This window comes from Carettochelys insculpta, chromosome 11 (assembly GCF_033958435.1).
Source record: "Carettochelys insculpta isolate YL-2023 chromosome 11, ASM3395843v1, whole genome shotgun sequence".
Taxonomy (NCBI): Eukaryota; Metazoa; Chordata; order Testudines; family Carettochelyidae; genus Carettochelys; species Carettochelys insculpta.
The window spans coordinates 5,768,299-5,793,768 of record NC_134147.1 but is presented as its reverse complement, the minus strand read 5'-3'; the positions used below and the strand labels follow the sequence as shown (position 1 = coordinate 5,793,768).

At 49.8% G+C, this 25,470-nt stretch overlaps 1 protein-coding gene across 2 annotated transcripts in view; it reads right to left on the bottom strand.

The window, feature by feature from the left end:
- Window positions 1-25,470, bottom strand: part of STAB1 (stabilin 1) — a 151,160-nt gene that overhangs the window by 23,691 nt on the left and 101,999 nt on the right. For both annotated transcript variants that reach the window (XM_075005986.1, XM_075005987.1), the window contains 15 exons: window positions 23,706-23,901; window positions 23,343-23,438; window positions 21,700-21,745; window positions 19,796-19,875; window positions 17,973-18,098; window positions 17,319-17,392; window positions 16,849-16,923; window positions 15,129-15,248; window positions 14,353-14,400; window positions 14,132-14,215; window positions 12,698-12,844; window positions 12,036-12,173; window positions 10,681-10,740; window positions 10,397-10,573; window positions 7,290-7,376 (listed from right to left, as the gene is read on the bottom strand). In XM_075005986.1, coding sequence (XP_074862087.1) covers window positions 7,290-7,376; window positions 10,397-10,573; window positions 10,681-10,740; window positions 12,036-12,173; window positions 12,698-12,844; window positions 14,132-14,215; window positions 14,353-14,400; window positions 15,129-15,248; window positions 16,849-16,923; window positions 17,319-17,392; window positions 17,973-18,098; window positions 19,796-19,875; window positions 21,700-21,745; window positions 23,343-23,438; window positions 23,706-23,901 — 1,554 coding nt within the window. The remainder of the gene's footprint in view (window positions 1-7,289; window positions 7,377-10,396; window positions 10,574-10,680; window positions 10,741-12,035; window positions 12,174-12,697; window positions 12,845-14,131; window positions 14,216-14,352; window positions 14,401-15,128; window positions 15,249-16,848; window positions 16,924-17,318; window positions 17,393-17,972; window positions 18,099-19,795; window positions 19,876-21,699; window positions 21,746-23,342; window positions 23,439-23,705; window positions 23,902-25,470) is intronic.

Below are 25,470 nucleotides of genomic sequence, written 5' to 3'. Positions count from 1 at the left end.
ATATCTTTGGCATCCCTTTTCAATTTTCGCTACTTCACAACTTCTAATTTATACCAATTGTTATTTAAGTCCCGTTTTTTCTATTTATTACATTTTATAAAAAAAATTCTAACAGCTGGCATAATTTCCCCCACTCTCCCAAGATCTGCTTCTAACCAAAACTGTCCTCCTTCCTGATTGAGCAATTGTGGCTTTTGGCCCCTCTTACAACAGAACTCACAATTTTCATTTACATTTTTCTTTCTAAATTTTTCCTCCCAATCAGTTTAGCTCCTCATTCCCTGCCCTGTGTAAAACAGCACCAATTCTCCAGGCTGTCTGAAATACCTGTTTAATTTATAAAAATATCCCTTCTGCACTGCAGTTGCTGGAGTGCAAAAAGAAAGGTTACTCACCGTAGTAACGGTGGTTCTTCGAGATGTGTCCCCGTGGGTGCTCCACATTAGGTGTCGGGCTCGCCCGGCGCCGCAGATCGGATCTTCCAAGCAGTTTCTGCCGGACCGCGCATGCGCCGGTGCGCGCCGCTCCCCCGCGCGCTCCCGGCCATGTGCGCGATCCGGTCCCCGCCAGTTCCTTGACCAACCGCCTCGGATGCTCCTGCAAAACACTAAACAGAGATCCGGAGCGGGGAGGATGGGCGGGTAGTGGAGCACCCACGGGGACACATCTCGAAGAACCACCGTTACTACGGTGAGTAACCTTTCTTTCTTCTTCGAGTGTCCCCGTGGGTGCTCCACATTAGGTGACTACCCAGCAGTAACCCAAGATAGGAGGTGGGTAATCGGATTATGTGCAGCTTGTCCCCGAGAGGACCGCTGCCAAGAGACGGGTATCCTCTTGGAATACCCTGTGAAGGGCGTAATGTTTGGCGAAGGTGTCACAGGATGACCAGGTCGCCACTCTGCAAATGTCTTTTAGCGCAACGCCCTTGAAAAAAGACTGTTGATGCTGCCACCGCCCTAGTGGAATGAGCCCTGGGCGTGGCCAGTAAAGGAGTCTTTTTGAGTTTGTAGCACATTTTTATGCAAGATACGATGTGCTTAGAGATTCTCTGCGAAGAGAGACATTCTCCTTTTGATTCGGGAGCGATAGAGACTAGGAGCCTATCCGTTCTCCGGAAGGACTTGGTCCTGTCCATATAGAAAGCTAGCACCTGCTCACGTCCAGGAGGTGTAGGCGCACCTCTTTGTTAGAGTTATGAGGCTTTGGATAAACAAGGGTAAACAATAGGTTCGTTAGTATGAAACTCAGAAAGAAACTTTAGGAACAAAGGCTGGATGCAGCCGTATGGTTACCGCCTCCTTGGAAAAACAGCGCAGGGCGGCGTTGCCATAACTGCCTCAAGCTCGCTCACCCTGCGAGCTGACGTGATTGCGAGAAGAAAGGTCGTCTTCATCATAAGGAGGCGGAGGGAAACCGTGACCAAAGGCTCAAACGGTGGTCCCCTTTTCGCATTAAGCACCAGGTCCGAGTTCCACAGAGGTGGAAGTGGTTTCTGAGGGGGGTATAGGCTTACCAGCCCTTTGAAGAACCTGGTAACCATGGGATGGGCGAACACCGTGTGCCCTTCCTCTTCGTGTCTGAACACCAAAATGGCGGCCAGGTGGACCTGAAACGAGGATAGCGAGAGTCCTCCTCTCTTGAGGTCCAGTAAATACTCTAATATCACAGCCATAGGCACCAAAAGGGGGCTAGCTGTTTGGTAGAACACCATGCCGTAAAGCGAGTCCATTTCTGCTTGAAGGTCTTCCTGGTGGAAGTCCTCCTGCTACTTTCTAGGACTTGCTGCACTTCCTCCGTACATGTGCTCTCTAGGGAGCTGAGCCATGGATTAACCACGTTTGTAGTCGCAGGCTTTGGGGGTGCGGATGCACTATGGACCCCTGGGCTTGCGTGAGCAGATCCCGCGCCACCGGAGGGGACCTCAGTGGCCGGTCCGACATGCGCAGGAATAGGGGGAACCATTGCTGTCGATCCCACGTTGGGACTATCGGGATCATTCAGGTTCCTTCCCTCCTGGCTTTCTGCAACACTTTGTGGATGAGCACTGTGGGAGGGAAAGCGTAAAGCAGGGGGCCCCTCCATGAGATCGCGAAGGCATCCCTCAGGGACCCCCGTCCCAGTCCTGCCCTGGAGCAGAATCGTGGGCACTTCTTGTTGTGCTGAGTAGCAAACAGGTCTATCTGGGGAAAAACCCCATGCGTGGAAAAATCGGTTGCAGCAGATCGGGACGGATCTGCCACTCGTGCGTGAGTGCGAAACGCCTGCTCAGCTGATCTGCCTTCACATTGCGAGCGCCTGGTAAGTACGAGGCTTTCAAGGTTACATTGTTGGCGATGCAGCAGTTCCACAACTGGACTGCTTCTACACATAAGGCACGGGACCGAGCTCCTCCTTGCCGATTTATATAAAACATGGTGGAGGTATCGTCTGTACTGATCCCGACTACCTTGCCTTTCAGTTGGTCTCGAAAGTGTCTGCAGGCGTTGAACACTGCTTTGAGCTCCAGTATATTTGTGTGCAGTGACTGCTCCATAGAGGACCACAGCCCTTGCGTCACCTCTTCGCCCATGTGTGCTCCCCACCCTATGAGGGGGGCATCTGTAGTAAGAAAAACCAATACGTGTGGTTGGTGGAAGGGTACCCTTGTTAGCAGGTTCTCTGGGTTTACCCACCATTGCAGGGATTTGCGCACCTCCGTTGTGGGCGACGCCATCCTGTGAACAGTGTGTGCTGCCGGTTTGTATACGCTCGCCAGCCAATGCTGCATGCTGCGCATGTGTAACCTGGCGTTCTGTTGTACGAAACGTTGCTGCTGCCATGTGGCCCAGCGGCTGTAAGCACGTCAGAACCGGCACCATAGGGCTGAAGGTGAAGCCTTGCGCGAGGGAGCCGATGGCCCGAAAGCGAGTCTCTGGTAGATACGCCCTCGCTGTAATAGAATTTATGCGTGCCCCTACGAACTCTATGTCCTGTGTGGGGTCTGTCTTTGATTTTGTCGGATTGATAAGCAGGCCGAGCGAAGAGAACGTGCCTGCTGTGACACATATTATGCGTAGTACCTCCTCCTTTGAGGCCCCTTTGAGTAGGCAGTCATTCAGATACTGGAATATAAATACCCCCTGTCTGTGCAGGTAGGCTGACACCACTGCCAAGTTCTTGGTGAAGACTCTGGGGGCTGAGGAGAGCCCAAACGGTAGGACCTTGTAAGTCGAGGGCTGCGAACCACTCTCCATCGTCTAGTGCCGTAAGGATGGAGGCGTTTGTGATCATCCGAAAACGTTGCTTGCGCAGGTACCGGTGAGGCCTCGAAAATCTAAGATGGACCTCCCCGTGAGGAAGTACCTCGAGTAGAACCCTCTCCCTTGCAGTTGCTCCGGCACTCTTTCCATTGCCCCTACGAGCATGAGATGGTCTACCTCCTGCTTGAGCCTCGCTACATGGGAGGTCTCCTGGAGGTGGGGCCCCGGGTGGAGGTCATGGCGGTGGGAGCAACTGGGAGGGGATGGCGTACCCCGTGGCTATGATCTCCAGCACCCATGTGTCTGTGGTGATCCTTTGCCACTGGTTATAAAATGGTCGGATGATGGCCTTGAGCACTGGTTTCGTGCCCTCTGGAAGCGAGTCCATGAGGGAGGTCAACCTAATGTGGTTGTTGAAATTATGGTTCGCTAGATGCGCTGCGTAATTTGCCATTGGCAACAGTAGCGTGGAGGAGGAGTAGACCTTTCTGCCCAACAGCTCTAGCTTTTTGGCATGTTTGTTTATTCCCCCACATTGCGACGACTCCGCCACCAAAGAATTTGGTTGTGGGTGGCTGAACAGGAACTCCATGCCCTTCGTGGGCACGAAGTATTTTTTTTTTTTTTTTTTTTTCGCTCTTTTGTGGACAGGCGGAATAGTCGCAGGAGTCTGCCATATCATAGTGGCAGGCTCCAAGATTGCGTCATCAGCGGTATTGCTATTTTGGAGGAGGCCGGAGGTCTCAGATTTTTGAGGAGCTTATGGTGTTGCTCTTGCACCTTTGCTGTCTGGAAGCCTTGCGTGAAGGCCACCCTCGTAAAACAGCTCTTGGAACTGTTTGAGATCGTCCGGAGGATGGACGCCCCCCGGGGCCGTAGCCTCATCCGGGGAGGAAAGCGAGGAACCGCTGGGGTACGTCTTTCTGGACCCTTCCGGTTCCTGCTGATGATGGTACACCCTCTCACTAGAGGTGTGCGAGGAAAAATCTCGGGGTTCCATAACCAGTCCCCCCTGAGATGCTTAAGTCTCTGTCCCCGGTCACAATTGCCCTTGGGGGTACGAGATCGTTCGTAGGGATCTCTCCCTAGTAGATTGCCGATGGTGTCTATGCCCTGCGTGGTAGGGGCGACCACGGCAGTATAAGCACTGGTCTTGGGAAGGTGACCTAGACCACTCCCTTGGTGCATACCCTTTGCGTCTGGGGGAGGGAGACCGTCGAGACCCTGGAGAGAGCGACTTTGCCTAATAGTCCAGCGGTTCAAATCCCAGGAAGGGTGGAGGTGGTCCCAGCCAGGGTGAGGCTGGTTGCAGAAAATGGAGAAGGGGGCTCCGGGTAGGCCAAGGGGCGGGGGGACCCCTGCCTTCTAGTTGGAGTCTGCAACATAGCGGAGGGCTGTGAGAAAGCAACTACACAGCCCTGTGCGGAGAGGGGCTGCAATGCCTCCTCTTGTGTGCAGTCTTCCCCCTCCCTTGAGGAGGTAACTCCGCCCCTGACATACAGGGGATCCCGGCCCCGTCCGCACCGAGCTCGGCACACTCGAAGTCGGTGCCGCATGTGCGGTGTCCTTCGGTGCCGGCAGGCTGCGTGCCTGCGCGCTCTGCACCGCCGGTTTTCCGGGGGTCGGTGGTACCGGCGCTTGTTTAGCCGCCGCCCTGCCTGCGGTGCGGGGCGGCTGGCTGATTATCGAAGGGTGAGCCGCTTGCACGTGGCTCTCCGTGCCGCCGCTGATCAGCTGTTGCTGCGGCTGGGGGCTGCTCGCTCCTCCCGTCCCGCTCGTTGTTGCTGCCGGCAGGGATCGGGCTGGGGGGCATACAGGGCATTCCGGCGTCCGCACCGAGCTCGGCACGCTCAAGGGCGGTGCCGCACGTGCGGTGTCCTCCAGTGCCGGCAGGCTACGTGCCTGCGCGCTCTGCACCGCCGGTTCCCCAGGGGTCGGTGCCGCTGGTACCGGCGCTTGTTTAGCCGCCGCCCTGCCTGCGGTGCGGGGCGGCTGGCTGATTATCGGAGGCTGAGCTGCTTCCACGTGGCTCTCCGTGCCGCCGCCGATCAGCTGTTGCTGTGGCTGGGGGCTGCTTGCTCCTCCCGTCCCGCTCGCTGTTGCTGCCGGCAGGGATCGGGCTGGAGATACTTTCCTCCGTTTCTGCGCTGATGGAGTGAGGGAGGCAGCTTTCCTTTTAAGGGCCCCGGAGGGTCCCTCCTGCTGCGGCCGCTCCGGCGCTTCTGGCTGGAGGGCCTTGTCAAGAAGCAGCATTCTTTTTTTTTTTTTTTTTTTTTAAAGCCTGGAGAGGACATTGTTGGTGAGTCTTTGTGTTTTTAAGTGGGTACTTAGCACCTTCTTTGTGCCGTTTTCCCCGTCCGATGGCCTGCCTTAGCAGGAGGGCTGATAGCCCTAGCTCCTGGCCTCCGGCGCTTGTTACTGGGACTGGCTGAGCTGTCCCTCTCCTAGCTTGTTCGTTGTTGTTTTTTTTTTTTTTTTTTTTACAAAATAACAACCGGCAAGCTTATAGTAGCCTAAGTGCCTGAAAAAACTTTAAGAAAAAACAGATAAAGCCGTTGAATACACTACTTGGCCTTAGCCTAGTTGGATTCCGTCTGCAGCCGACGGCGGTTAAGAGGAACTGGCGGGGACCGGATCGCGCACATGGCCGGGAGCGCGCGGGGGAGCGGCGCGCACCGGCGCATGCGCGGTCCGGCAGAAACTGCTTGGAAGATCCGATCTGCGGCGCCGGGCGAGCCCGACACCTAATGTGGAGCACCCACGGGGACACTCGAAGAAGAATCCTGCATTGTACAACATAAGTAAGTCGTTATCCTCCCTCCAATTACAAGCCGCGCAAAAGTCCACTGAGTCTCTGCGCCATCTAGCGGTTTAAGCCAGGTAGAAGGATTTAGAAATATGTTACTGTCTCCCAACCAGGAGAACTGACTGAAGAGTCATCCACATCCACAGATATCCTCTTCCATGGGAGGCGAGTGAAGTCCTGGCTCGGGTCCTGCTCCCCACTCAAATATTATCATGTCCCTCCTGACCCCAGTGCTGAGCAATCCTAATTTGGCCCTGCCCCGGTGGCCCCCGCAGAAGCTCCAGTCCTAGGAGCAGCAGGTGGCCGGACGGCAACTCCGGCCCCAGCCAGGCAGCCCCACGGCCCTGATCCTGGCCCCAGCCAGGCAGCCACATGACCCCAGCCCCGCAGTCGAGCAACCCCCACCCTGGCCTAGCTGGGCAGCCACATGGTCCCGACCCTGGCCCTCAGCTGGGCAGCCAAGCGGCTGCGACCCCAGCCCCAGCCGCCCCAACCTTCCCAAATGGCCTGAGCATGGTGGGTGGGGTCCCCTCAGCCTTTTGGGGAAGGTAGCGCCTTCCCTTGCCTATATACCTCACCACCCACGGCCGCTTTCTACCTGCCACAATAGAGTGAACACCTGTGCAGGGCTCTCCCGCCCTCCTCTGCCCAGCCAGGGCAGGTCCCTGCACTGCTGTCAGCGAAGGGATGCACCCAACTCATGAATCTCCCTGCCCTGTCCCCTCCCCTTCCCCCCCCGGGTGAGCACTGACCTGGGGAGCCCTGGCCTTGTGTCCTGCTCAGGGCCACATGCTGCCTGCCCCACATACAGCCACGTAGCACTGCTGGGAGAGGGGGCGGATCTGACAGCAAAGCCACGAGCTGCCCTGCTCTGAGGGGCTGAGGCTGGAGCAGCCCTTTCCCCCTGTCCCCGACTGAGACCCTCTCTACTCCCCATTGTCTCCCTCTTCTTGCACCACCCTGCCCCAGCCCCCCTCTCCTCCAGATGGTTTGCTGTGCCCAAGCATGCAAAAGCCGGATCGGATGATGAACCTGACGGATGCAGCTCGACATTCTTCTAGCTCCGTAGGGCTCCACTGATCCATTAGCTTAGGCAGTTGACTCTCATGCTTTTTAGATGAGGAGGGCCAAGTCCAGTTATTACTGGTGGCCCCTTCACGGGGTCAGTCACTGCTCCCCTGCCTCTCGAGCTCAAGCGTTTTAAAAGGTAATACAAATAACACCATCAAATGGTGACTTACCACGCTGCTCTTGCTGCAGCTGAACGAGATGGTGGACCCATGCATGGTCCTTACAGAATCAATATGGGGCATGTTACCAGCTACAACCTGAAGACACAGGAAAGTAAGATGAAGGATGAGACCAGGAAACTGAAGTGTGTGTGTGTGTGTGTGTGTGTGTGTGTGTGTGTGTGTGTGTGTGTGTGTGTGTGTGTGTGTGTGTGTGTGTGTGTGTGTGAGAGAGAAAAGATTTTCCTTTGAAAACAATTCCAGTCACATCCTTGAGCGGAGCTTGATGAAAACACAGGTGAATGTTGATAGTATAATACCTCTCTCAAAGGTCTGATCATTATCAGTACATCTCAAAGTACCTTACGAGGGAAGTTACCCTTATTTCCACTTTACTGGTGGGGAACCTGCAGCACAGGTGTGATGTCACCCAGCAGGTGATCAACCCACTGCAGAGCTGGGAATCAAACATAGGACCTCATGAGTCCCAGCCCAGGGCTCTAGTCACTAAGCAAACTGATTCCCAGTTGGAAATGCTTCAGTCATTCTAGTTTTTAGGGCCTTCCGTAGTCAGTAAGTGGTTCACAAACCAACTCTCATTTCCCTCCACTCTGTTTGTTAACCTGTTAAGTGTTTGGTCCAATAGCTCAGAGGAAAATGCTTTCACACAATCATTTTCCAAACTTCACCTCACCTATTCCTGTCACGTGATGAGATGCCAACAGTCCCACCCCCACCCCCATGTTTGCTTCTGCTCTCTGGCTGGACAGCAAAACAATTTTACAACAGAAGATGACTTTTTTTTTTCCATCTCTCAGGGTTCACAACCATTTCCTAGAATGCCTGGAAGACACCTGCATAGACTAGTCAATGGGGAACAAGCTTGGTCACCTCACTCAGCGATGAACTGAATTCAGCAACTTGCATAGGAAAATGTGTGTGAACCTGTCTCCTAGTCAGAACCATCGACTAATTGGACTCCACTAATTGGTCCACACCTGTTAGGAACACTCTGAACCACCTTTGGGCTGGGAATTAACCCTCACAATCCCAGGTAACTGGCTTGTTTGGGAGGAACTCCAGCTAGGGCTGTGGTGACCAACACACTAGCCACCTGTGGCTATTTGGGCGGCTGAGTGTGGCTAGTTGGCTTGCACAATAAATATATTTTCAGGGTGAAGTGGCCACATTGCTCTAGCTGTAGCCACAGAACTGGCTGGACACCATGGTTCTAGGGACTCCTGAGCAGGGTTCCCCAACTTCTTCCATCCATGGGCGGAATACACATTATGTGCACCACGGTGTGTGTGGACATACACCACCCACGGAAACACACTCTGCCCATCGTCGGAGGCCGTACGCGCTCGGCTAACCAGCTGGGTGGCGCTTGGATCTCTTCCCGGGTGGCCGCCCAAGCGCTCGGCGTATGGGGTGGACGCTTGTTCTGAGTGGGTTTCGGAGAGGGAGACCATATTTCCCTATGACGAATATGGGACCCCTGGTAAAACTGCTCAAGTTCAAGTGAGCTCAAGGGCGATCAGAACTCTGTGGTACCCTTCCCCTACCTGGACCAATGTGGACCAGAGCGCCATTTGACCAAGAGGTAAAGTTCAAAGGTGGGCCCCAGCATTAGGGACTTGCTCATTTTTTGGCATTTGACAGGCTGGAAAAGCCCAGAAGTTAAATAAAAAAAAAAATCCAAGTCTGTCTCGCTTTCGGGAACCTGCTTTTGTTTTCATGTATCTTCTTTTTGTTTGTATTATGATGAGGGCCTTCAAAAGCTGGGAGAGGCCCTGCTCCCAACATACTTTAAAAGCTCCAGGGCCCAGCAAGAGGGGGCCATTAGGGAGGGGTCTAGGCTGAGGTGGGGAGCTCAGGTGTAGTGGGACTTCTGTTTTGGGTGCAGGGCCCAGCAGGTAAGCCAGCGCCATGTGGCAGGACCAGGGAGGCAGTGCCACCTCCACCCCACTCGTGCCAGCAGGGCACCCAATCTGGCTTAGCTGTGGTGTGGGGGAGGCTCAGCTCAGGGTGCAGGGAGGGTTAGCTCAGGGTGTGGAAAGAGGAGCTAGCTCGGGGCTGTGTGCGTATAGGCAGCTAGCTTAGGGGACAGATAGAGGGTAGCTTGGGGCTATATATGGCCAGGAGCTGGATCAAGGTGCAGGGAGGGAGTAGCTAGAAGCAGTGTGTGGATAAGGAGTAAGCTTATGGCGCAGGGAGGGGGTAACCAGGGGCTGTGTGGGGCAGGGGGAAGCTCAGAGTGCAGGGAAGGGGTAGCTAGGGACTGTGTTCCAGAAGGGCTCCCCTGCAGCCCCTGCTCTCTGAGGGCTCTGCCAGCTGTGGAGCTCGGTTCCCCACCCCTGCAGCTCTTACTGGCTGTGTGAGAAAAGGGGCAGAGGCAGGGAGAGAGGAGGAGTGGGTCTGTCCTGCACTTCTACCTAAATTGGTGAGGGGCACACAGGGGTTGCCAGGACTTGAGCATTCAGTCCTGCAGCTCCCAGCGTCGTTGGCAGGAAGGATGGGGAACAGCAAGGATCAGGGCTACAGCCTACTGGGGGGAACATGTGGGGAGGAATGGTGCAGTGGGCATCACAGCTTCAGCCCTCAGGTTCTGTCCTCAGCCCTGTGGGGTCACCAACTTGGGCTTTCAGCTCTGCAACTCCCAGCTTTGATGGAGGGTAGAGGGTGGATGCCAGGGACCAGGGCTTCAGCCCCACAGCCTGAAAGGGCTGGCAGACCCCCCCCATGAGAAATGCTGCTTTAGGGTGCACATGGGGAGGAGTGACACACCCCTAACAACACAGGCTGCCTCTCCTCCGACTGGCTTCGTGCATGTGTCTCTGCCTCTGAGCCCTGCCTGAGACCACTGGCTGCGGCTGCCTAGCCGGGGGAGCACTGAAGCTGAAAATTCGGGACAATTGGCGTGTTTAAAAAAAAAAAATGGTGGGACAGTTGCCTGAAAAACGGGACAGATGGTTGTACTATTTCAGACCCCACTCCCAGGAGTGGCAAAATACCTGTGCCTCCCATCACACTACCACATCTTCGATGGACTGGCTGGACCACGAGAAGCACCTGGCAGATTTGAAAAGAAATTCCAGGGTCGAGGTTGAGCCTTTTACCTTCATGTCCCTGATCATGTGCATTTTGAGGTAGGCTGCCAGCTTGTCTCGGTGGTCTTTACTGTACAACCACGTTTGCATCTTCTCTGGCAGGGCGTTAAACACCGCATCGGTAGGCCACAGCATGGTGAAGGGTCTGTGAACAAAGTTGTTAACCAGAGGTAGCAGTTCTGCTTCCTGTCCGGAGACACAAGACAACATGGAAACAACAAATACATTCTGTGTCTGCGTGACAGAGCCACAGATCAAGAGAGCACTCCTAAAGGAGAATTCAAACCATTTACCTGCAGGAGTTTGCTGTAGATTTTGTAGCCATAGGCTTCTGCCACTTCGGTGATGTTTTGCTGGAAAAATAATTAAAACCAAACAAAACCGTTACAAAGTGGGAGAGTTTGTTTCATTTACTAGAATTCCTGGCAAACAAGCAAACTCAGTTAAGTCTCAGAGCCAACAGTTTGCCTTTGCTATATCTGAGCAGTACTAAGAGAGGCTAAACAAGGTGGCTCTTCATTTCTGTCCCGTAGCTGTGACCACTAAGTACCACTGGGTTTGAGTAATGCATTTTACTCATTTGTGCAGACACCAAGTGCTCAGCTTACAGGGAACGTTGGTTAGCAGACGGGCAAAGCTGGCTGAATCAGGCCTGGTGTAATGCTATTGACTTCAGCTGTATTACTCCAGGCCTGAATTTGGTCCAACGTGTGTTCAAATTCAGTAACAAAGGGGTTGCTCTGCCAATAAGGGGCAATGTGACTTTTTGACTCCTCATCTCTGACATAGTGTACAGTATGGGAAGCTACATGTTTAAAACTTGCAGCGTAGGGCATGCACCCCAGTGAAGTCCATCCCCAGCATGCAAGGAAGGCTTTAAGGAGACTTCTTTGACTCAGACTGTGTGACTAGCACGCCTTGACCCATCACGTCTCATCAGCCTGCAACCATAGAGCCTTGCTTCCTCGCCGTGACCAGGAGAGATTCAGGTGTGGCCCGACTGATTAGCAGAGCGTCCACAGCCAGCAGTGTGTTTTTCTTTTGGCTGTGCACATCCGCACATGCCTTGGGGCACAACACAAAATTTATTCTGCCCATGGATGGAAAAAATTAGAAGAAACCCTGACTGTGAGCTCAGTTGGCTCCACAATTTAACCCCTCTAAGATTAAACCAGCCCAGGTACTACAGGTTGAACCTCTCTAGTCCGGAACACTCTCGTCCGGCAACAGCCGTAATTCGGCATGATTTAGTTCACTGGAGGACCATTTATCATGGCTGTGGCCAAGTTTCCCGCAGTTCCTTAAAGTCTGTTTATAGCCACCAGTCCTGGCTCTCAGTGCTCTGTGCTGCAGTTTAGCTGTAATTTACCCCTAAGAGCCCAGTCAGCAGTGGAAGTTGGCAATGCTGCTAGACAATATTGTCCTCCCCTGGTCCAGCAAATTCTCTTGTCCGGCACCGGTCAGGTGCTGAGGGTGCCAGATTAGGGAGGTTCAACTTGTACAGGTAAATGGAATTCCTTGAGTACCGAAACCTTGTGCCAAAGAAATAGGTAGTGTTACTCATTTACAACAGTGGCTTTCCTTTTGGGGTTGGAGAAAACCCCCAGGGTGACCATTGCTCATTACAACGTTATTGTTTCAGGCATACCTGTGCTAGCTGGGAAGATATGTTCTGGCTCTGCAGACCAAATGGGATTAAAATCTTGTCAGTGATGTGGATTACCCCATTCGTGCCGACGATGTCACTGGTGATGATGGTGGCCTCCTCGTTTAGATGAACACTATTCTGCGGAAGGGACACAATGCAGTGAACACAGATTTCCTGTGAGATGTGCCTTCCCCCGTAGTCCATGGCCAGAGTGCTTTAGGATCCTTCTAGATGAAAAGGGGTAGCTCTGTAGCTCTCCCCACTAAGGCCATGCCCACACCAAACCTTAAAGTTGATCACAGATACACAATTCCAGCTACAGCAACTGCACATCTGGAATCGACATACCTACAATCAACTTACCTGCCTGTTCTCATTGAGGGAGGTCGATGGGAGAAATTCTCCCACTGACTTCTTTTACTCCTCGCGATATCTAGTACGGGGGTCGACTGTCAACCCCATAGTTTGATTTTGTACGTCCCCACTAGGTACAAAATCAAACCCCAGAAGATTGACCCTGATCGGGTTGATCTACTGGGTAGTATAGATGTACCCTCAGACACAGGCTTCAGGAAAGGACAAAGCAACCAGAGCTGTCAAGCAGGCCCAGTGCTCAGAGCCAAAGAAATACAGAGTGGAAATGAATCACAATGGACCATTACCTCTTTCACCGCAATCCTTATCTTGTGTCCTGACAAAGCTGTGATGGACTCCTGCGTTTCCAGTTCACTGGCCAGCAATTTCCGACAACTCACTATATGATAGCGAAGCAAATCTTTGATGAGGCTTTTGTTTGTCCATTCTGCGAACTAAAGGCAGGGAATTAGCATACCTGAAATTATCGTGTCAAAACACTGCTGTAAGTGAACACCAGGAGCAGCAGTTTAAATTTAGCCAGTGACTAACGTGACAGGTAATGTGATGAGTTTTTTGCTCTACCCACCCCGCTCCATCACTCCTTGATGAAATCATGTCCTGGATCCAAGAATTAACATGCCTTTGAACACAAAATGGATAGATAACAAGTAGCTGAATTGGGGTTGTGTTCCAAGTGATATCAGATGATGGGGGTGAGAGGGAAGTTCAACACAGTGGAGAAAAAATAACCTTGGCCCAGGATTGGCCACATTGTGAACAGAGAAGGGGGCAAACCAAAACCCCAGGTCTACTTTGGGGAGCTCCAGGTCCAGGTTTTGCACTAGAACAGGGGTCAGCAACCTGCGGCTCCAGAGCTGCATGCAGCTCTTTAAGGAGTCATTTGCAGCTCCGGACGCTGCCGCTGTTGACTCCTCTGCGGCTCCCTGCCCTGCCACTGCTGAAACAGTAGAACTAAACGTAATTGGTTTAATGGCCAGCAGGGCAGCGGGAGGGATCTGGTCGTTATGCCAATTAAATTTAGTTCCATTACTCCAGTGGTGGCAGGGCAGGGAGCTGTCCGCGCTGCAGGTGGGGCAAGTGCCTCCAAGTCTGCCCCTCCCTGAGCTGTTTAGACCTGCTGAGAAGGAGGCGGAAGCTGCGGAGGAGCAGGAGTAGCACACGTAGCTGGAGGAGTTTGTTGGCTGAGGCAGGATAATCCTGGGGATGGGGTGGGGGGCAGGTTTGGGGCTTAGAGGGGTTAAACCTGGGGATGGGGATAACAACTTTCTAATTGATCCAAATCATTATGGGTGCATAGTTCTTAAAGTAGGGGTGACACAAAGCACGGTTTGACGTTATTTATTAAAAACGGTCTCGTATTCCTATGCATTGCCACTCTTGAAGTATTCATTTTGTAACCAAACTTGAAAAAACGGCTCTTCTTGCTATTTTGGTGGCAGACCCCTGGGCTAGAACACCTCCTGCCCCCATCTGAACGCCCCTATCCTTTGCAGTTATTTGTTTCTGATCTTCTGGGTAAGAAACCAAGGAAGACTTCAACAAGCACCTCAGGGTTTCAATGCAGTTAAAAAGTTAAGGTGTATTTGACGTTTTGAGTCAGTCAAAGTTACCTCTCATGCAGTAGTTCAGGAAACAGCAGTTTCTCAGAGGGAGTCCTCACAGTCTGACCACGCCAAACAACAGACAAGCTAGGGGAACTCACAGCGGGGGCTGCTTACCGTCGAACTGTTCTGTATTGAATCCGCATGTGGAACAAAGACAGTAAAAGGCCCCTCTCCATTTAACTCCTTGATTTTGAAGGCCTAAAGCACAGATCGACACCAGGAACAAAGGCAAAGGAAAACAAAAGCCAAAACACAAGTCTCGTTAGCTGGAGCTTTTCAAGAAAACACCTGACAATTTGTACAAGTTCAGACAACAGCAACTGTTTGCCACCAACCAGTAATTGCTTAACGAACACAGCTGCTGCTTTGCTTCTCAGGAGCTCCTGCAAGAAATCAGAATGGTGAGTGTTAATGGTGAGTCTCTTGAAATCTAGTGGGGTTTGATGCAGAGAAAATCCTTCCCATCTGCTCACTAAACTGACACTGCTCCTGACCTCCAGGGCTCAGCCCACCCCACAGTGCCTCCAGGCCTTTCACTACACTAGGGAAGATTTCCTCATATTTCTCACCCATGCTACAGCCAGAGACTGGAGTGGGGTTAGACCACCCAGTAGTTAAAATGCTGGCAGACAACCTGCACTGGGTCTTTCCTGCCACTGCCATCTACCCACAGTAGCACGGGTAGGAAAGGTTAGAAGAAAAACCTAATGTAGCCTCCCATTTCTGGGGAGTTAACTCAGGGATTTACGCAGCCCAGCTTTTGGGTCACTTCTTTTCTTCAAGACTTGTTCCTGGAACAGCCACGTATATCCCTTCTATATTAGCCTGTGTCAGCAGCTCTGGCATCTCCAGCTACAGCCAGGAAGTGACACACCAGACTTGAGCAGGGCACATTGTCCCATTGCAACAATGGTAATTAATGCTAGGAGTTAACCAGGCACACGCATAAAGAGCTCGTCCTCCAGGGATCTGCTGTAAGCACCACTGTTTTCCAGCTGTTGAGGTGGAGCCATTCAGCAATTTGCCCAAAGTCAGACAGTGAGCTTCGGAAGCAGTTCACCCTGACTAGCGCCCGTTCCTACACCATCCTGGCTGAATGTGCTTTACCCACCTGATACACTTTGCCTCGGCAGGTGAACCCGTCTCCAACATAGGCCCAACGACAGGAGCAGTTCCGAGTCCCCGGTCCGGTGTACTTGCAGGAAGCAAATGGACTACAGCCTCCATTGTTCTGGTGGGAAATGAAAGAGCATCCCAGTCAGTCACACAGCTAATGGTCTAGAAGGTTATTGTCCAATTGGAGGAGGCTATCCCACTTCCGTTCTGCACCCATTTCAAGGCAATCTCTGACATTGTGTTCTGCTCTCCAGTCCCACACACTCCTGTCAAAGCTCAGTCATTTATTAATCTTTCTTCCTTACGTTTCCTTCCACTCTCCCTGGCAAACACTGCTCTGAGACAGATACCTACACCTGGCCCAACAGAGGAAAAGCCACTTGACTAACACAGTCCTGAAGATTTAGAGATGAGGAAAAATAAATGGTTTATGGAGGCTTTTTCTAGCTGCGGTAAAGGAACGAAGGACCATGGTGGGGATTGGTTTTAAGCTTTCTGTATGGGGTGCCTTAGTCACCTCAGAACTAGATTTGGCCTGGACTGAATGAAACCACACTTCTGTTCAGTTCGGTCCCTCATCTTTCTGAGAAAGAGGCCAGAGACGAGATGGAGGACAGGCCCACTGATGGGCAGGCAAAGGGGGTAATTAGCTTGGGGTCTGGCCACTCAAAGGGGCCTGTAGGCTCCCAGCTGATGCCGCTGTTACTATGGCAACAGTGGCTGGAACCCCAGGCCCTTTCAAGATGCAACCAGAGCACCATGCTATGGCTCTGAGGGCTGGCGAAGGCCCACTGTCACTCTCTGGATGGTGCTGAGAGCTGGATGCCTCCAGCCCTGCCCCCTCTGGGGCTGAGGAGCCAGCCTCCCTACTCCCCTCACCCCCCAACCTAGTCTGGAGGCCCACAGAAGCTGTTGGCCTCCCTGGTGGGGGAGGTAACATGGACTATCACTCCCTTAACTTGGGGTTTTGAGACCGGACTTCTTTCCCAGCCTGCTCTAAACATAGTCCCCATGCTATGCGGAGCCTAAACCCGCCCCTCCCTTGCGTTTGGTTTTATAAAAACAAAAACAAGAAGTTCAATTGAAACTTCCTCCTGAGATTTGGCAACTTCTCGAATTCCTCTCTCAGGACGGCTCAGCCCACACACTAGGTCATGGCCTCCCCTGCGCCTTTCTGGCTTTGCCTTATATGTGGATGGATTAATGAGCCAACCGCATCCGTAACTCAGCAAACGTTCCTTCCAGCAGGGTTGAAACCTGGATGAAGGGCATCAGACAAACACTGCCAGCTTACTATAGAGGCTTAGAGTAGAACTAATTGAACATGGGAAAAGGCAAATTTCTTCACAAGTGTGCCTTACAATGGAAACAGAGTTCCACCTCCAGGAGTAAGAGGAGAGCTTGCTCTCTGTGGGTGGAGGCTGCTAATAACAGGGTTAGTTTCCTGCAAGTTGCAATGCTGTTTGTTTTTCTCTGGACCATGGAAACTTTCATGAAACTGGATCAACGTCATCAACTATTTCCACTGGCCAAGCAGCTTGTCTAGTGGAAAGGAAACAGTGATTCAGTGAAGCGCAGGAGGGCATTTAGCATGCAGGAAAGAAGTTTGCTCATACTGAACTGCTGCATGAGGGATAACTGAATAACTCTGCTTATTAATCATTTGCATGGAGGGAAGCTTAAAGGTTTAGTCCTAGAGGGAAATGCAGACAAACCTCAATGCAAATATCGATGGGGACACATTGATTCCTGCCATCTCCACTGTAGCTGGGAAGACAGTTACAGTCAACCTGAGGAAGGGAAAACAAGGCTATTTCATAGAGCTGAAATCAATAATGGAAGTGTACAGCAGCCAAGCAGGAGGAAGGGGTGAGAAGGAGGAGAGCATGTGTCACATAATTTTAGGGTGCACTTGGTTCATTCATCAACAGCCAAGTCCTGGTTATTAAGAAATCACCTAAAAAATTCCGCAGCCTTTGGCCAGCCAACTTTAGAGAGGCCAGGGTGTAATTCCCAGCTCTCAGACAGGGAGCTCCCCCTAGTCACCGTTTACTTACAAAGAGGTCCTTCTCTGTGAAAGGGAAGACATGCAAAATATCAGTAAAAAAGTTTCCTAAGGGGCAGTTTATTAATAACTCCAAAGGAAAATGGTGCAGGAACTCCCCTGAGTAAAGAATTTCCTTACCAGATTTGGGCCAGTTTTAATGCACTCCGCATTTCTGTGGCAACCCCCGTTTTGTTCTAAGCAGCCATCAATTTCTGCACCAAGAGATTAGATCCATGTTAACTCAGCAGATGCCCAAAGAGGGAGGTGACTCAGGAACAAAACAATGAACAGAGAAATAGCAAGCAGAGCTCTCTCCACCCATAGATAAAGTGCTGCAAAAGTCGCTCATCACACCAGGTAAGCCTGAGATTTTAGAGGTGGGGAAATCACAACAAGTTCTTGGTTTTGAATATGTGGGTTAGAGCATATGGTGGGGAACAAGGAACTCTGGCGTTTCTTATCCCAGGTCTGACCTCGACTTGCTAGGTGGCTTGTGAACGTCACGTCACGTCTTTGCATCTTGGTCTGCCCTGCTTTAAAACAGGGCAGTAACCCTTTCCGGCTCCTAAAGTTGTACCGAGTTGTGCAGAGACATAGTTGCTCAATAGCCGCCACATTATGCCTTTCCCCAGGTTTAACCAATGCTAGATTTGCTTTCATATGGTTCTCTCAAATTGTGATGCTCCTAAACATATGTGAACCTCTGGCATGAGAGTTCAGCTCACCCTATCAGTGTGATTTCACCTCCCTGGAAGCACTGCTATCAAAATGGGGCTCTGAGTCCTCACTCACCCTGGCACAGCGTCCCATCTCCAGAGTAGCCTTCCTTACAAGTGCAGGTGTTCTCCCCAGGAGAGACATTCGTACACGTTGCGTGGATGGAGCAGCCACCATTATCAACCTCACATGGATTTATTTCTGTGACAGAAAACAAAGGAAAATGCTTAGTGGGATACTTGTGGAGGGCATCGCAAAGATAATGTTTTGCAAGTCACAAATTTCATTCATTTCTCCTGTGGCTCAGAGGAAAAACACACTCAAAACTCTTTAATCTTTAATTTTGCGAAATAGGCTATGCCAGATAAGGGAATTTTCCAGATTATGGGTGTTCGCCATATGGACACGTAAACAAAATCTGTGACTAAAGCTTTTGTATTTACAAACTGCCAGAGTACTGTCTGTGCGTAAAGTCATAAGACAAATCCTTAATGCATCGTATTTAAACTGATATTTTGTTTTTACCATCATATTTAGTTCATTAAACAGAAAACTACTAATTATACAGTGCTCTATCATTACTCATGTTTACAAGTAAAATTTGTGCTGGACTGCACCCTAGATATATGTATACATATGTGTGTTCACATATATATATTTGTTGCACTGTTTTGAAACTTACATTGTTTTTATCGTCACTATGGTGGCTCCAACCGTGCCGGGGTGCGAACCACAGGCTTTCCCAGATCATGACGCTTGCATTAAAGAGGTTCAAGTGTATTATATCTAACTTTATTTCTGGGCTTTAAAGTGCCTGTTTTATTTCCAGAAAGACTTCATTTTAACAAAAATCATTAAACCATTTTCAGAGATGGGATCTGATGAAGCTAAAGCTCCTTCACAGACACAAATGATTAATAAAGATGCTATCAAGGCTGATGTGGAAGCTGAGCGATCAAATTCACCGATAGAGGAAGAATTTCATTAGTGAACAACTGATTGCCCTGAAGTACTTGTCCCGTGCGACTAGCTACAAATTATGCTAGAACAAATAAAGCAGCGTGGCTGATTAAAATACACTTTTCTGTCTGAATGATGACACTGATGAAGGAGCATTATTACTTTCATTGGAACTATGTAACTTGATTAGCTTGGAATGTATTGCTTCAAGGGTCTGGCCTTTGTACAAATACAGATGATGTCAGAAATAGCCATATGATTCTGTCAGAACATTATACTTCTAAATCTCTTTGTTTTTTTGAATATTTAGCAGATTATCTCTCCTTAAGTCCCAGTGTGTCTTGAGTTGGGTTTGTTAGATTTTCAGGAGTGGGTAGGTGGGTGGATCAAAGTGTTACTTCTAGAGCAGGGGTTGTCAACAAGCCGCCAACAGGCCAGATGTGGTTGTCCAGGGTTTGTGTCTGGCCCACAGGCTGCTTATTGACCATTCCAGTTCTTGAGGATCTCATTTCAACAATAATATTGCAGGATTTTCATGAAATGGTCAAATGGACAAATTCTAGACAGTCTAAGAAGGTGCATCCTATGGCCTGGCCCATCACCACGACCTGTTGAGTGTCTGCTGTATTTGGACTTATTTTGGCTATTCACTTGCCATTCTCTTTATCCACTTGAGAAACAAGAACAGTTCCTTCCCTGTTTCTAGCCACATCAGCGGGGTTGTATCTCCTGGAGAAATCCGCCATAGAGAGATCAGCAGGAGGTTCTTTTCTCTGGAGCGACAAGATTTGCATGATCCTGTCCAGGGTAACATTTTTGCATGCACTCAACCTTGCAATGCTTTCACAGCTATGAAAGCAAAAAACTCTTGTGTGATCACTTCTTTGTGTATAGCCCCTTGAGAACACTAAGAAATTCTACTTCTGTGTTGCAAATACCTGAACAGTAGGTTCCATTTCCAGTGTAACCAGCAGAGCAGGAACAAGTAGGCAGAGAATCTATGGAGCCATTAATGCAACTGAAATGACCAAGAAAGAGAGGGGACAATGACAACTTCCCTTTAATCTTATACCTAGCCACAGACATCAGTATTACAGACTGCTAACAATAGCTACTATGGCAGCTAGATGCTAGGGTAAGAAGCGAGTTAGTTATACTATGAGAAACCAAAACAAACAGTTAAGATTTTCTTTACAGTGCCAAAAAACAAATCCAGGCACTTTGTGCACATGATGTAGCTGCTAGAAGAGGGTGCTATGCTTAGTGCATGGCTCACACCTGGTAGAGGCTGGAGCTGCATGAACGAAGGTTACCTTATTCCATTACAGTATGTCAGAGACAAAATTAAAATATGGGGACTGAATAGCCAAGCCCTCTCTCTCTCCAAGGCACTGTTTTTAACTTGCTCAACAGGGACAGAAGGCCATTGCTATCAGATGTCCTTCTGGCACCTACGTGAAGTGAGTTGGTATCAGCCCTGCACATTTAACCGGGGGCTTAACAGAGATCTCAATTATTTTATGCATTGTAAGGGCAATTTCCCCACCTTGGATATTTGCAGGGATGGTACCCGTCCCACAATTTACTTCTTCCACTTGTCCTACTAATGACAGATGACTTCCCATCCCTTCTCCACATCCCTACTTCTTCCTCCCTCTGCCTGGTATATTAACTCTGGATTCCTATTTTTACAACAAATCTGCTGAAGTGGGTCTTACCCATGAAAGCTCATTACCTAATAAATAAAATTGTGACTCTTGAAGGTGCTACAGGACAGCTTGGGTGTTTTTTAAAGCTACAGACTAACGAGGCTGCTCCTCTGACACTAATCTACCAAGCTAGTGAGTCTTCATCTCATATATGCTGCTCTTTTAGGCACTGCTTATCCTTGCCATTGGCAGTATTAGCAGAGAAGCCAAGGCATGGAGTCTGGGAGACTTTTGTACAGGTTGAAACTCTCTAATCTGGCAGTTTCTTGTCCAGCAACATCTATAATCCAACATGAATTTAGCTTCCTGGATGACCACTTATCATGGGGGTGGCCACGTTTCCCACAGTCTCATCAAGTTTGTTTTCAGCCACCAGTCCTGGATCTCAGTGTTCTGTGCTGTTATTTAGCTGTAATTTACCCCTAAATGTCTTCTAGGAACCAGGTAAAAAGAGTGGAAGCATTGATAATGTGCTAGACATTATTGACCTCCCATGGTCTGGCAAATTTCCTTGGCCAGCTCTGGTCAGGTTCCAAGGGTGCCAAATTAGAGAGGTTCAACCTGTACTCCCAGAGGTGGCCCCTACAAGTCACCGAGGAGCTTCTTAAAGGGACAGTGGGGGAAGCTGGCAATGCTGCTGTCTTCACCGGATCTGTTCAGTCCAGCACCTGTACTGAAAGATTCAGTGAATATGTACAATGCTTCCCTGCTCCAACTCTATTTCTAGCTGGCATCGTCGAGCCTACTCAATATTAGCATCATCTTCCCACATTTTAACAATGTGTACATCTTCCAGCCAGACTCTGCTCAGAGCTCAGCACTGTTCGGCTCTGACTTCCAACCTGTCGGCTTGTCTCCTTCCTAGAAGGGAGATGTAATTTGAAATTAATGTGTGTGTGTCTCTCTCTCTCTCTCTCTCTCTCTCTCTCTCTCACACACACACACACACACACACACACAAAGCTCGAGAGGAGTTCGAAAGGTGGAATAAATAATTACACAGTTTCTTAATATACAGTGTTCAGTCCCCCACACCAACCTTCTGTCTTTTCACAAACACAAAGGCAAGTCCATGCAAAATGCTCCCCCCCGCACACACTAGTTTATGTCCTTTGCTCCAAAACTGTACTTACTTGGCCATCAGGTGGCAAGTGTTATTACATAAATCAACCCCAATTCCTACAGGAAAAAAGAAAAAAAAGCATGAACTTCAGTATATTAGTAGCGCCATGATTTCTGTAGCGCCATGATTTCTGCTGTCTAGGATTGAAGAGTTAAAATAGACTCTCCCCAACCTGTGGGAAGTCCTGATTTATACCTAGACTCTCAGAAGTAGGGTGGGGGTGGGATTCAACTTGAAGGTGAGGAAGCATCAGCTCAAGGCCCACACAGCATTAAGACCTCAAAATAGGGGTTACAATGGCACTTAAGCGGTACAAAGGTCTCGGATTGGATCTTTGAAAAGGGATACATTTCACCCTGTCTGTCCCACTACAAATGACTTGAATAAGGACCTTCATTAATCTGCAGACAGCAGTCTCCCTGGAACAGCAAAATGGAAGTGTGCCCTGGGACCTGTCCTTCTCCAAGCTACAGCATGTGCATGTCTAGCTTTCTGTTTATAAAAGCTTTGTGTTTTTCATTGGTGTTTACCTCTATAAACGCTTCAAAGACACTTTGGTCCCAAATCATCCAAGATCTGGGGTAAAATTGTCCAAAGCACTTTGAGATGGAGGTGCCTTTTGGCTCCTAAGTCACTTGGGCACATGTGAAAATTTGACTCCATATCCTTTTCCAGTGTACAGATCATGGCCATTCAACGAGAACAAGAGGTTGAGTGTTATGTAGATCCCATAAATGGGCCCATGATAAGAAAAACAAATTCCAAAATATTTGGATTCTGAGAACCTCAACGTCCGGTGTCTGCAACCAAGTACCAGGAACTCTGCTCAGCCTGGTTTAGCAGAGAATCTTTCTCCCATACTCCCTGGTTTAGGGGGAACTGAGGTCTAGATTCTCTGAAATTCTAACATGAGATAAAACTGATAGAGTAAAACTTGAGTGTGGGTGAATGGATGAATGGAAAAACCCTGACTACTTGGGTACCTCTTATAACTCCACATACATTTGGTGTTACACTTTGTCATGCAAAACTTTTCTTCATCTTTGATTTGCATTAGTTTATCTATTTCCCTGCGCCTGCTTGCCCCAGGTTTTACTTTCTGTTTCAGGTTCAAAGGACCTGAGAGGAAAACGCAGCCAAAACCACCCTGTGTCATCAGTGTGGTTGCCAGGCACCCCATTTTCAACTGGAAAGTTCAATCGAAAAGGGCACCTGGCAGAGTCCAGTCCGATGTACAGACCAGACACCAAAAGTCTGCAAACTGTGGGGTGAGGGGAGGTGACAGGTCGTTAGCTCCCGCCAGCCCCTGCTCAGCTGGGGCCACTTCCTACCTGCTATTGTAAGGTGTGGGTGAGGAAGAGAAATGGAGACAACCCAGCATGCAACCGGGGAAAGGATGAGAGGAGTGAAAAATGGAGGCATGGCCTTGGGGAGGGGAGGAGGCGGAGCAGAGGCAGGTCTCTGAGGTCCCATTACCAGCAATTAAAGAAGTGGCAATTGAAAGAGATTAATCTCAAAAGAGGGACAAAAACAATTAAACAACTACCCGTTGGGGTCACTGAATTATTCAACAGTATTGCAACTAAGGAAACCAGCTACGCTCAGCAGTCACCTGCCTCTGTGGAAAAGAATTTAACACAGCACGAGACTCACTTCTTTCACAGGTGATGCCCTCCCAGCCTTGGAAGCACTCACAGCTGCCATCTCCGTGCAAGCCGTCATTGCAGAGTCCATTTCTGCAAGCGCAGACTGTGGAGAGAAACAACGCTGTCAAATGAGCTCAGCAAAGGCAAGTCCAGAGCTTCGTAATCCAGACATTGCTACGTTCAAGAGGGGACGTTTCATGCTGAAAAGCCTGGGGATGGAAGTCCTTGGGTCCTGCATCCATACCACAGGGACAGTTCAAGCAGTGGTGATGCAAGGGACTGACAAGCCGCCCTACGAAACAGAGAGGGGCTCATTCTTCCCAGGGGTAGTACAGCGGCAGCTCCAAGGTTCGGTAGCAACTGTGATCACCTGATTTACAATCTGCTCCATATCGGCCCACTTCGCACATTTCACAGGCGGTGCCGTGGAAACCTTCATGACAGCGACACTCCCCGCTGCCAGCGATGCCGTCCAGGCACACGCCGCTCCCAGAACACACACTGCCTGGCTTTCCTGGGCACATCTCGCACATATGCCCATAATAACCTGGACAGCAGACAGACACCTTTGAGAAAGGACAACAGGCTGGAGTAAGGCATCTCCAAGGGTGGAAAACTCTCCATTATCAACAGTCTTCTCACGTGGGCCTATGCACTGTATTTAGGTAGCACAAATATTCATTTTATTGTTTGATGAAGGCAGCTTATGACAACACGCTAGCAGCAAATCCACTGTTAGATTTCCCTCATATGTACATGTTAACAGGGAGGGGCTGCTAAGTTTACTTGACTGTGGTGAGTTGAAAATAGCATATCTGTTAACTCCGCCTAGACATGTAAATAAATCAGCCTGTGCTGAATTTATGCTCCAAAATTCCATTTCAGCTCCTTTCACTTCAATCTATAAGAAACACCACATGCAGGAAAATCAAGTGGCTATTTAGCAATCTAATATTTATAGAAATTATATAAATAAAAATAAAATATTCCTTCTATACAAGCATGTGAGTATACCACTTATATTGTGGTTGCACCTCTCTAGTCCAGCACACTCTTGTCCAGCAACATCCGTAATCAGGAACAATTTTAGTTAGCCAGGTGACTTCTTATCATGGGTATGACCAAGATTTCTGTGGTCCTGTAAAGTTTCTTTACAGCTGTCCGTCCTGGCTCTGAGTGTTCTGTGGTGTTATTTGCCTCTGAATGTTTTCTAAGAGCCCAGTCAGCAGTGGAAGTGTTGGCGGTGTGCTAGACAATATAAGCATCCCATGGTTCGGCAAAGTTTCTCATTTGGCACCAGTCAGGTCCCAAGGTTGACAGACTAGAGAGGTTCAACCTGTACAAATTTATAGTAAATGCAAGAAATAGCTAAACATTCTATTGCTTATGAAGAGGCAGTAGAACAGCGGAACTTAAAAACCAGATGATAGAGAAGCTGGATGCTGATGAATAGCTTGTGTTAGTTTCAGAACTCAGGTATGACGGTGCAAATTATTTCAGTCAATGTGACTGAGATCAGCACTTTGGGGGTGATGTGTTCAAACAAGGAAGAACAAATTTAAGACTGGTAAAAACATAGCGCGGCTGGAAGCTAGGAAAAATGTTTTCAGAGACTTTGTACCAGCTGCAGGGCCACTCATAAGAAAAAAATCTCTACTGGACATATATTGGAAGGTGAATAGACCCAGGTGAAAATACTGTTATGCGAGAAAGCGTTAATGGCTGCCATAGCTGCCAGCTCTGTGGGTGGCTCTGGGACTGGAGCACCCACAAGGAAAAGGTGGTGGGTGCTCAAGACAGGCTCCTCCACTGTCCGCCTTTCCCTAGCGTTCCCCATGCCAGCCAGTGGCCAGGCTGACCAACTTCTCGCCTGCCCTGCACCCACTTCTGGAGTGCAGCCCACAGCCGATTCAAAGGGTTCCGGAAGATCCAGGGTGCGTGGGGAGGAGCTCAGTGGATGGCGGGGGGCCTTGGAGGAATCAAACAAAGGATTCCTGCCCTTGCAGAAATCCTATATAAGATGAGAAAAAAACAATCATGTTTTTCAGTTTGCCTCAACTCTGCCTCCCCACAACTCAGGAGTACTTGAAAACACCCAAAAACAAAAGGACTAGAGTGCAGTGGCGTTAGGAAGG